The sequence below is a fragment of the Aquarana catesbeiana genome, linkage group LG01 (assembly GCF_042186555.1).
Source record: "Aquarana catesbeiana isolate 2022-GZ linkage group LG01, ASM4218655v1, whole genome shotgun sequence".
In the NCBI taxonomy this organism is placed as follows: domain Eukaryota; kingdom Metazoa; phylum Chordata; class Amphibia; order Anura; family Ranidae; genus Aquarana; species Aquarana catesbeiana.
This window is the reverse complement of record NC_133324.1, coordinates 48,804,286-48,816,434: the sequence shown is the minus strand read 5'-3', so window position 1 is coordinate 48,816,434 and position 12,149 is coordinate 48,804,286. Positions and strand designations below refer to the sequence as shown.

The window sequence follows — 12,149 nt, the reverse complement described above, 5'->3', positions numbered from 1 at the left end:
CGCTGCAAGAATCGTGATCTATCTTCTAAGCAAAAGAATCGCGATTCTCATTTTAGCCAGAATCATGCAGCTCTACCCCAGCTGAGAAAAAACAAATCAGTGGTGGTCAACTTTCTTGATATTGAGACTACAGATCTACTACAGGAGATGGTCAGAGACTACAGATCTACTACAGGAGATGGTCAGAGACTACAGATCTACTACAGGAGATGGTCAGAGACTACAGATCTACTACAGGAGATGGTCAGAGACTACAGATCTACTACAGGAGATGGTCAGAGACTACAGATCTACTACAGGAGATGGTCAGAGACTACAGATCTACTACAGGAGATGGTCAGAGACTACAGATCTACTACAGGAGATGGTCAGAGACTACAGATCTACTACAGGAGATGGTCAGAGACTACAGATCTACTACAGGAGATGGTCAGAGACTACAGATCTACTACAGGAGATGGTCAGAGACTACAGATCTACTACAGGAGATGGTCAGAGACTACAGATCTACTACAGGAGATGATTTCACAATATTAAAAAAATGGGCTAACTTAAAAAGTGTGCTTGTAAGACCGCTGTGCAAATACGGTTTGACAGAAAGTATTGCAACGACCGCCATTTTATTCTCTAGGGCAGGGATATGCAATTAGCGGACCTCCAGCTGTTGCAGAACTACAAGTCCCATGAGGCATAGCAAGACTGACAGCCACAAGCATGACACCCAGAGACATGTAGTTTTGCTGGAGGTCCGCTAATTGCATATCCCTGCTCTAGGGTGTTAAAAAAATTATATATATATATATATATATATATATATATATATATATATATATATATATATATATATAAAATATGTTTGGGGGTTCTAAGTAATTTTCTAGCAAAAAAAAAAAAAATGGTTGTAAACAAGTGTAAAAAAGAGGCTCAGTCCTTAAGTGGTTAACAAGACTTCTTCTCACTTCCTTTTTCAATAAAAAAAAATAAAAAATAAAAAAATGGACAGGAGTTTAAACTATTCCATATTCATCCAAAATGGGGGGGGGGGGGGTGTTCAGTTTCAAACATACGTCAATATTAATGAAATATCATATGAACTTTTGAGGTGCGGTTTCTCCACAAGCACCTGAACCTCTGATATGTTTAATGAGACGGGAGCACTAGGGTATGGCCATGCTAAACTATGACCATGAGAAAGGCATTGCTGTGAATCTGGTCAAGTCAGCATCTGAAAACCAATACTGAGAACCAGTATTTCAGCCGATTACTTATTGTGGGTTTGATTTAAAGCTGAACTCCAGGCAAACCATTCCAAGGAAAAATATATTGGTATTCAATGTATAACAGGTGTAGACAGGAATCAGTTTTGTTCACACAAATAAAGTATGAAAGCATCCTAAGGTCATCAGACATACCTGGTACATAGACCATCTGTTGTTCCTCATCTGAATCTGGATAGGACATTAAGGAAAGCTAATTTCATGGCGAAGATTTCCTTCCAGAATTCTTTTATAAAAAAAGAAAAAGTGGACCTGAGGTCAAAAGTGAAGATTTCACAACTTATGGGGAACATGTTAATTGTGCCCAAGCAGTACCCTCAAAAGTGCACCTCTCCCTCCTGAAAAATAGCCAGACACTTCCCACATGTGACCGTGCCTAGGTACTCATAGGGCAGTGATGGTGAACCTCGGCACCCCAGATGTTTTGGAACTACATTTCCCATGATGCTCATGCACTCTGCAGTGTAGTTATTTATCATGGTAAAATGTAGTTCCATAACATCTAGGGAGCCAAGGTTCGCCATCACTGTCATAGGGGGCGATTTACTCTGTACAGAAACCAATCAGCTTCCAGGTTTTATTGTCAAAGCTTAATTGAACAAGCTGAAGTTAAAAGCTGATTGGCTACCATGCACTGCTGCACCAGATTTTGCGTTCTCCGGTTTTAGAAAATCAACCCCACAGTCTCATTACAAAGGCACTGCTACCTTTTCTAGCTACTCCCTGAAGATTTCTAGTGAGATTTGGTGATGTCACTTCAGTGCTGCTCACTCTTCTCCTTGCTGGAGATGAAGCTGTACCCGAGGAGCTGCAGTGCAAGGATCTCCCTGCTTGTGAGGTTCTATACTTCCTCCACAGCTCCTTCTGCTTAATTGTTTTTTTTTTAAATCATAAATTTCCATCAGCGGACGGCTGCTTTCACACAAGGAAGCAAAGCCTGGCACTGCCACCTCCACACAGAGACACAGTGCAGAACAAGGCATGGTAAGACAATGATGTGGAAAGATCAACTGAAAGGAGAACACAGGCAATTCTGGTAATTCGTTCTTTTCTCCCTGCTTGCCTTTACTTGGGGGAGCTTCCATGATACAGGTCACACTTAAGACACTCCAATGTACCATGTCCCCTTAAGGACATACCCTCCCAGCCCCCAATGGGCCCCGTGTACCATGTCCCCCTAGTGACACATCCCTCCCAGCCCCCCCCCCCATATACCATGTCCCCCTAGTGACACATCCCTCACAGCCCCCAATGGGCCCCATGTACCATGTCCCCCTAGTGACAGATCCCTCCCAGCCCCCCCATGTACCATGTCCCCCTAGTGACACATCCCTCCCAGGCCCCATGTACCATGTCCCCCAGCCCCAATGGGCCCCATGTACCCCCTAGTGACACATCCCTCCCAGCCCCCCCATGTACCATGTCCCCTTAAGGACATACCCTCCCAGCCCCCAATGGGCCCCATGTACCATGCCCCCCTAGTGACACATCCCTCACAGCCCCCAATGGGCCCCATGTACCATGTCCCCCTAGTGACAGATCCATCCCAGCCCCCCCATGTACCATGTCCCCCTAGTGACAGATCCATCCCAGCCCTCCCATGTACCATGTCCCCCTAGTGACACACGCCTCCCAGCCCCCCAATGTACCATATCCCCTTAGTGACACATCCCTCCCAGCCCCCCATGTACCATGCTCCTTAAGGACATACCCTCCCAGCCCCCAATGGGCCCCATAGTGACACATCCCTCCCAGCTGCCAATGGGCTCTATGTACTATGCCCCCATAGTGACAGACCCCTTCTGACCCCCATAATGACACACCCCTCCCAGTTGTCCCCCCCCCATGTATCTGGTCCCCATAGTGACACCTCTCCCAGCCCCCCCATTATTTTGGTCCTCATAGTAACACACACCTTCCAGCCCCCCCCCCCCATGTAACTAGAGCTTTATTTTGGTGGCATTTAAACAATGCTGGGTTTTTATATTACTAAAAAAAAAAAGAAGAAAAGATAAGATGAAAACATTTTGAAAAAAAAAAAATTGACAGTTACTTACCGATAACTGTTTTTCTAGGATATCTTCCAGGACGGCACACCTGAGATGAGAGGCTCCTCCCTACAGGAAACACAATCAATCGACAGCTGTTTTAAGTCCCCACCCTTCCCCTTGATCCTCAGTTTGTAGAGAAGTAACTCCTGAACCTGGTTCACAAGGGAAATCATTCCTCATAGGTACTCACCTTCTAGTGTTCTACCATTTTCCCTCCTCCAACGGGTGGGAAGTAGGCCTGCCGTCCTGGAAGATATCCTAGAAAAACAGTTATCGGTAAGTAACTGTCAATTTTCTCTAGTCATCTTCCAGGACGGCACACCTGAGAGGATAATCAAGTACCTCAGGCCTACCTTAGGGTGGGACCACTGCAAGACCCTCTTGGCGGACCTTGGTTCTGCAGTGAGTTTTACCTCCACTCCATATGCTTGATGAAGGTATCTTAGCTGGATCATGCGGCTGATCTGCAGGTCTACTCCACCGATGTCCCTGCCTTCTCTGCTTCGGATGCAGGACCTAGGTGGAGTGGGCTCTTAAAGATGGAATCAGAAAACATGTTAAACTTGTAGGTTATCAATGTTGCCTGTCTCACACATCTAACAACCATGGCCTATTGTGCCTGTAGGTGCTACTTAGAACCCTTAAAGATTAATCAGAGACCTGTGTTGTAAGACAAGGACACTAATTGATCACCAAGAGGGCCTGTCTTAACCATAGGTGTGCGCAGCCAATTTCATTAGGGTGTGCACCCTAAAGCTCAAACACCCATGCATGTGTGTGTGTCTACATATATATGACCCCGGCAAATTGATCTCTCTGCTGCCACAGTGAAAGAGAAGAGCATAGACACTTCTCTTATGGCAGAGCCAGCAAGATGTAGATCTTTCACATGTTCCTGCTGCTACACAGAGCGATAATACTAATGCGCATGGGGTGATTAGGGTGTGCCTGGGCACACCCTGTGCGCACGCCTATGGTCTTAACACTATCCTGTTCAGGGAAAGAAAACTGCAAAAAAAAAAAAAAAGGTGGGCCCCTAACAGACAACCTTTTTTGTTCATTTATATCTTTACATCAGCAAAGACTAAAGGGAAGCCTACTTAAGGGTAATAGATTAACCGAGGCTTAATCCCTGGGTTTAAGGCATGCCCACTCTGTGGCTTTACTTACGCCTGAGTGCCTACTTCAGGAGAATAAAGTTCATAGCAGGAGTATAACACTTATACTGCTACATCTAGTTCTGCTAGAAGGGTGAGATGAAGGCCATGCACCGAGCCGTAACCTATTCGGTCGGATATACATCTTTATACTTCATCTTCAGGTCATAATATTCCTCTGAACAGAACTTCCCAAGTTCTTACTAAGCAGGGTGATTCTTTATCGCCTTCCTCCAGTGTCCTATAACCCTACTGGGCTTCAACCCTAGGAAATGGTTCCAGCATCCCTGAATGTAAGGGGCTGAGGCTTTCTGACATGTGACGTCTGCAGCCAGAACTCCAGGCCCCTCCACGGAAAAGAGGGCTGAAATACAAAAGGTGATACATGCATTATTAATATCACAAATTAAAAAAGACCATAGATTGTGGACCCAGCACAATAGATTTAGACAGAAAGGACACAAGCATAGACAATAATGTGTATCTGAGTGTGGCTAGCTAAACCAACATATCAAATATGGGAGAGACCCAAATCTGAACTTCAATGTAGACAAACAGTCCTCACAGTCTGGTTTTCTGATGTACAGCCAATCTGTAAAAACATTAAGATACACGCAAACACTCAGCCTTGGTTCACACTGGGACGACTTGTCAGGCGACCTAGTCACCTGACAAGTAGCGTCCTGTTCTGTGCAATGGAGCCATTCTAAATCGGCACGATGCAAGTCGCTCCGACTTAGAAAAAGGTTCCTGTACGACTTTGGGGGCGACTTGCATTGACTTCTATACAGAAGTCGTTTCGCAAGTCGCCGCTGAGTCGTGTCCTGGGTCGCCTGAGGCAGTCGCGCTGTAAGTCGTGCTGCCTCAGTGTGAACCGACCCTAAATGCTGCGTGTTTCTGAAGTGCAGCTAGCTAGGTCATAACTGATATATATACATAAAGAATGGGAGTCCTGTTTACGGTGGAGTTTTACTGATGTACAGCAAAACAGGGCAATAAATATAAGACAGAAAGACCCAAACTTCTATGTTGCGTATTTCTGATGAACCACCAAATACAGTTATAAGATCAATATGGCCCTGGCTAGCTAAACCAACATAAGACAATATCTTTTCTGTTATGCAGTTCTGTAGTGCAGTCACATAGAACCAACACGGAAAGGACCCAAGCAACCTGCAGCATTGTGTTTTTCCGAAGTGCAGTAAGGCAAGGGAATCTGAAACAGAAAGCACCAACAAGCTTCAATGTTGAGTATTTCTGCTGTACAGCAACATAAAAACAGACAGCCTTCCTAGCTGCGATCTTTCTGGTGTATTGCAAAGTAAGGCAATAAACTCCATGATGTCTATTCTTGTGTGTAGCAAAACCTCAACCAGAAGGGAACTTCGGGCTCCCACACCTGTGCGACCCAACCTGCAACCGCAAAAACGCAAGAGAATCACTATGGCTTCCAATGGGAACCATTTGTGTCTGTGCAACTCCAGGTCGCAGCGCCACCAAGCAGACCCTGCTTTCTGGATCCACAGACCTCAAGATTACACAGGTCGCAGGTAACTTGCAATTTTCAGGTTGAACAAGCGAGGGGTCCCCAATGCTCTATCTCCCTGGAGGCGTGCAGCCAACAACACCCTGCTGTGTATCCCTAAGAAGCAGCAAGGTAGAACAATGAGAAACAGAAAAGACACCCCTCACTGCTGTGCCTTTCTGATATGCAGCCGATAAGGCAGTAAATATAGGACATACAGGACACAAACAATCTTCAATCTTTGTGTATGTCTGATGTGTAGTAATATACCAATACTGAGCAGAGACGCCACCATCCTCAATGTCTCCCTGCTGAGGCAGCAAAAACAAATCAGAAAAGGACAAGCAACCTCACTGCTGTGTCCTTTCTGATATGCAGCCAATAAGGCAGTAAATGTAAGACATAAAAGGACAGAGAACCTTCAATCTTGTATATATCTGATGTGCAACAATATAACAATCTGAATAGAGATAGCACATCCATATTGAAGGGATTTGGCATGCGACTCAACATGTCAAATCGCATGCCTAAAATCGGCAACCTTTGCCGTTAATAGCACTGTCAGCCTGACGCCACTTTGCGGGGCTGCACCGATTACCAAAGGCAGTACTAGTACTACCCCTGGCACAGGTTCAATTTGTATTTCCCAATAATTCAGGAACATCAATCTTCACTACTGCCTATCTAATAAGCAACCAATAAGGCAGTAATACAGGACACACAAAAAACCCCAGACAGAACTCAATTTTGAGTATGTCTGATGTGCAGCAATATAACAAATATGAGCAGAGATGTCATAAGACTAAATGATATGCATTTCCGCCATGCATCACAAAACCAGAAAGTACAGACCACCTTCCCTGTTGTATTTTTCTGATCTGTAGCCAAATAAGGCAGTACCTTTAGGATATAAACAGACAACAACAAAGCTTCAGTGCAGTGCATTTCTGATGTACAGCACTATATCCCTTATGAGCAGAGATGTCACAAATTTCAATGTGTATTTCTGCTGTGCCACAAAATATCCCAGCAAGGACAAACCTTCACTACTGAGGTCTACTGGTGAATCCCTTTATGCAATAACCAAACAGAGCAATTTGATCCCTAGGCATAGCCTGGGCTGTAGATACTAACACTTCACCCCCCAGTGAAGGAACAAATTCTAAAAATGGTTAGACACCTTACAATAGTAGCTGTTGTCCTACCTTACCTCCGTGGACTGAGCAAACGCTGGCCAGCTCACACACAGGTGGGGCTGATCAGAAACTAAAGTCTCAATGAGCCCCGCCCTAGAGGCCAATTTAGGACAGCCTCTAGAAAAGGTGATCACCAATTTAGCCTGGAGGAAAATAGCCACCTGCAGGCTTTAAACAAGCAATCATGTATCTAGCTCTTGCATATGTTTGCACAGAAAATCCTTAATTAAAGGATATAGGAAGCGATTTATGGTAAATCGCCTTTAGATCTGTCACTGAGTTGACTGCAGCCCAAACCAACAAAAAGGTTTTTCTTACCTCCTGCACTTCAATATAACCACAATGTAAAGGTGGAGTGGGAGGTTGGAGCTTAGGACTTCAGATTCCTAGCAGCTGGGCTAATAGGGCCATATAACCTAGTGCACCTGCTGACCAGGAGAGCTTACTCCTGAATCCTTCAACCATTGCATAATCCATAAATTGTTCAGTGGTATACCTGGCCTGTAAGGAACTCTTTGTATCTACCAGGTCCTTCCCCCCCCCCCCGCTCTATTCATCCCTACTAATGTCCCACAACCGGACATGTAGGGAGAGTGTTGGAAACCTACTGTTGTGATCACCACAGTGTCTCTGCTGTAAGAGGGAGCTGTGGATGGTGGTTTTAGCAGTAGCTTCTGGGCTATTTTGTTATGCAGACCCCAGGTCCTGCACTGCACCCCTTAGTAAATTCAGGGGGAAGGGGAAGAAATGCCTTACCTACCTCTTTCCCATCTGAGGTGGTGTAGGCACACTCACTCCTCTGCACTACTTGTCCACCATACAGCATCTCTGATGTAAGAGGGAGCTGTAGCTGGTGTTTTTAGCAGAAGCTTCTGGGCTATTTGAATCCAGACCCCAGGGGAGATTATCTCAAATGCCCAGAAACCATCTGGCTGGGATTGGGGATTTTGCAGCTAAATTCCCAAGGTAAAGGAAAGTACTCACCGTTGTAGTCTTCCCCTTTTTCCACAGCCACAGGGCTTGCTTTTCCATCCTTATGGTCCACACGCAAGGAGGATAGCCGCCAAAGTGCCCCCCCCAACTGCTAGGCTGTGTCCTGCCAGTCAGTATATACATCTGGGGGGGGCAATGCCGTACGTTCCTCATTCCCTTCTGAGGTGGTTTAGGCAGACATCCACCGTAGTGAACTGGTGCCTCCTCGAAAGGAGGATGTGGGCGCCTGCTCCTGCTGACTCTCAGCCTTCCCACCTGGGTAAGAACGCAGGTCGTTCAGGCGGCGCCCTCCCCAGCAGCCCACGCGAGCTACCAGGGGCCCAGGAGTCGGGGGCCCTGGAAAGAACTGACAGCCAGCACCCCTGTCTGAACGGACGCCCGGACAGGTAAGGGGGGGAGACAGGAAAAAGGCCCCTGAAGTTCTGGGGACACCACTGTACCCAGGGGCCTTCAGCTCTCAGGGGGGCTCTTCCAGTTTCTGCTGCCCCCCCTGAGGAAAGGATAGGGGAACCCCCCAGGAAGGATAAATATATCCGGCCAGACCCAGAGGCCCATCAGGTACTAACCAGGCCCGACCCTGCTTTGCCTCCGAGATCATACGAGATCGGGCAGGCGGCGCCCTCTTTCACTTTCAGGGTGATGTGGCCGTAGGCCTTCCCCAGGCATTTGGTCCGGCTCCCAGGGGGGGACCACCAGCCACAGGCTTCGGGTCATTTGGAAAAAAACAAACGGTTTCGCTGTGTAGGGAGAAACACAATCAAAAACTGAGGATCAAGGGGAAGGGTGGGGACTTAAAACAGCTGTCGATTGATTGTGTTTCCTGTAGGGAGGAGCCTCTCATCTCAGGTGTGCCGTCCTGGAAGATGACTAGAGAAAAAGTTTCTTAGTTTGTCAGCAAATTTTGTAAATAAGTAATCTTTCTCCTTCACTGATGTGTGCCGATGAGGCATCACTGATGGGTGGTAGTTGTGGGCACTGATGAGGAGGCACTGACTGGCATCACTTATGGTCACTGCTGTGGCTTTCCTGTAACCAGAGCATTGATGATCAGTGTCCCGATTACCTGCCCTGGTCTCCCCTGCGAGGAGATGCCGCTGATCAGCACTGCACACTGTCAGTGTGAGGCAATGACAGCTGATTACCGGCACTTCTGCATTTACATGTGATTAGCTGTGATTGGACACAGCCGATCACATGGTTAAAAGGGGTTGTAAACTCTTGTGTAAAAAAAAACAAAACACCAAGTCATACTTACCTCCACTGTGCAGTTAGTTTTGCACAGTGTGGCTCCGATCATCGTCCTCTGGGGTCCCCCAGCTGCGCTCGCGGCTCCTCCCCGCATTGATAAACCCCCTAGGAGAAGCGCTCTCCCGAGGGGGTACCTTGCAGGCGCGCTACCAAGTGCAGCATTTGCGTCCATAGCCACAGAATGCTGGACTAGGCCCGGCGTCATTTGATTGACAGCAGACAGAGCCAATGGCTGTGCTGCTATCAGTCTATCCAATCAAGAGCATAGAACCCCGGGCAGAGAGGGAGAGCGCGACTCCAGCGAGGGACCGAAGGGGCTCAGGTGAGTAAAAAAAAAAGGGGGGGGGGGGGGGGCTGGTCAGTGTCAGAAGTTCTCTCACCTTAATGCATAGAATACATTAAGGTGAAAAAACCCCTTCCTGTCCAGGCCATTTTTCAGCTTTCAGCGCTCTCACACTTTAAATGACAATTGTGCAGTCATACAACACTGTACACATGTGACAATTTTAGCATTTTCTTCACATTTTCTTCACACAAATAGAGCTTTCCTTTGGTGGTATTTAATCACTAGTGGGTTTTCTATTTTTTCCAAACAAAAAAAAAAAAGGGGAACAATTATTTTGAAAAAAAAAAGTTTCTCTTAGTTTCTGTCAGTAAATTTTGTAAATAACTTAATTTTTCTACTTTACTGATGGGCACTGATAGGTGGCAATGATAGACAGGGGACACTGGTGGGCACAGATACGGGACACTGGTGGAGGGGACAGTACTGGTGGGCACAGATAGGGGACACTGGTGGGCACAGATAGGGGACACTGGTGGAGGGGACACTGGTGGGCACAGATAGGGGGACACTAGTGGGCACAGATAGGGGGACACTGGTGGGCACAGATAGGGGGACACTGGTGGGCACAGATAGGGGGACACTGGTGGGCACAGATAGGGGGACACTGGTGGGCACAGATAGGGGGACACTGGTGGAGAGGACACTGGTGGGCACAGATAGGGGGACACTGGTGGAGAGGACACTGGTGGGCACAGATAGGGGGACACTGGTGGGCACAGATAGGGGGACACTGGTGGGCACAGATAGGGGGACACTGGTGGGCACAGATAGGGGGACACTGGTGGGCACAGATAGGGGGACACTGGTGGAGGGGACACTGGTGGGCACAGATAGGGGACACTGCTGGAGGGGACACTGGTGGGCACAGATAGGGGACACTGCTGGAGGGGACACTGGTGGGCACAGATAGGGGACACTGCTGGAGGGGACACTGGTGGGCACAGATAGGGGACACTGCTGGAGGGGACACTGGTGGGCACAGATAGGGGACACTGCTGGAGGGGACACTGGTGGGCACAGATAGGAGACACTGCTGGAGGGGACACTGGTGGGCACAGATAGGAGACACTGCTGGAGGGGACACTGCTGGGCACAGATAGGAGACACTGCTGGAGGGGACACTGCTGGGCACAGATAGGAGACACTGCTGGAGGGGACACTGCTGGGCACAGATAGGGGGACACTGCTGGGCACAGATAGGGGGACACTGCTGGGCACAGATAGGGGGACACTGCTGGGCACAGATAGGGGGACACTGCTGGGCACAGATAGGGGGACACTGCTGGGCACAGATAGGGGGACACTGCTGGGCACAGATAGGGGGACACTGCTGGGCACAGATAGGGGGACACTGCTGGGGGGGACACTGCTGGGGGGGGGGACACTGGTGGGCACAGATAGGGGGACACTGGTGGGCACAGATAGGGGGACACTGGTGGGCACAGATAGGGGGACACTGGTGGGCACAGATAGGGGGACACTGGTGGGCACAGATAGGGGGACACTGGTGGGCACAGATAGGGGACACTGCTGGAGGGGACACTGGTGGGCACAGATAGGGGACACTGCTGGAGGGGACACTGGTGGGCACAGATAGCCGGCACTGACTGGCATCACTAATGGCCACCGATTGCTGGCACTTGTGGGCACTGATCGCTGGCAGTGGTGGGCTCTTAATTGTAATCAGGGCACTGATTACATCTCTAGCTGTCCTCTGTGAAGAGATGCCGCTGATCGGCTCTCCTCTCCTCTAACTCTTGTCAGTGTGAGGCGAGGAACGCCGGTTACCGGTGTCTTGCCGAGAAAGTTCCCCTGGCGGATAAGGTCCCCCTTGTACTGCGCAGGCGCAGCGCTTGCGCAGTACGAACGACTAGGAGCTGCCGAAAATAGCCAAAGATGAAAAACTTCAATCAGCTGTACACGGCGCCTGCGCCCTGAGTCCAGGCTGAAGCCCCTCCATCCAAGTGGACCTAGAGGGGGAATAAAGAAGTGCCGAGCGAAGTGAGCCCACGAGGGGCCCTCTTACAGGCGCCGTGTACAGCTGATTTCTCTTCTATTCGCCTTCGGCTATTTCCGACGGTTCCTACTGCGCAATTGTTGCACAGTAGAGGGGGGGGTCCTTATCCACCGAGGGGAACTTTCTCGGCAGAACACCGGCATCTCCGTGTTTACATGTGACCGGCTGTGATTGGACACCGCTGATCACGCGGCTCTTTACACAGATCAGGGTCACGCCGTGTCCTAGGCCCGCCCCCCGGGGAAGCGTGAGAGCGGCCGTTCCGGGACGCCGTCATGTGACGTCCACCCAGAAGGGGAGCCACACCGCCCCGCCGTCATTTTTCGGGCGGCGAGAGGT

The 12,149-nt window shown here is 48.9% G+C and overlaps 1 protein-coding gene across 2 annotated transcripts in view; it reads right to left on the bottom strand.

Moving 5' to 3' along the window:
* The window catches only part of KIAA1328 (KIAA1328 ortholog), a 289,603-nt gene that overhangs the window by 277,089 nt on the left and 365 nt on the right, over positions 1-12,149 (bottom strand). Inside the window, exon 2 of one of the 2 annotated variants that reach the window (XM_073618414.1) lies at positions 1,413-1,448. In XM_073618414.1, coding sequence (XP_073474515.1) covers positions 1,413-1,448 — 36 coding nt within the window. Of the gene's footprint in view, positions 1-1,412; positions 1,504-12,149 lie in introns of both variants that reach the window. The other variant, XM_073618423.1, reaches the window with a different exon arrangement.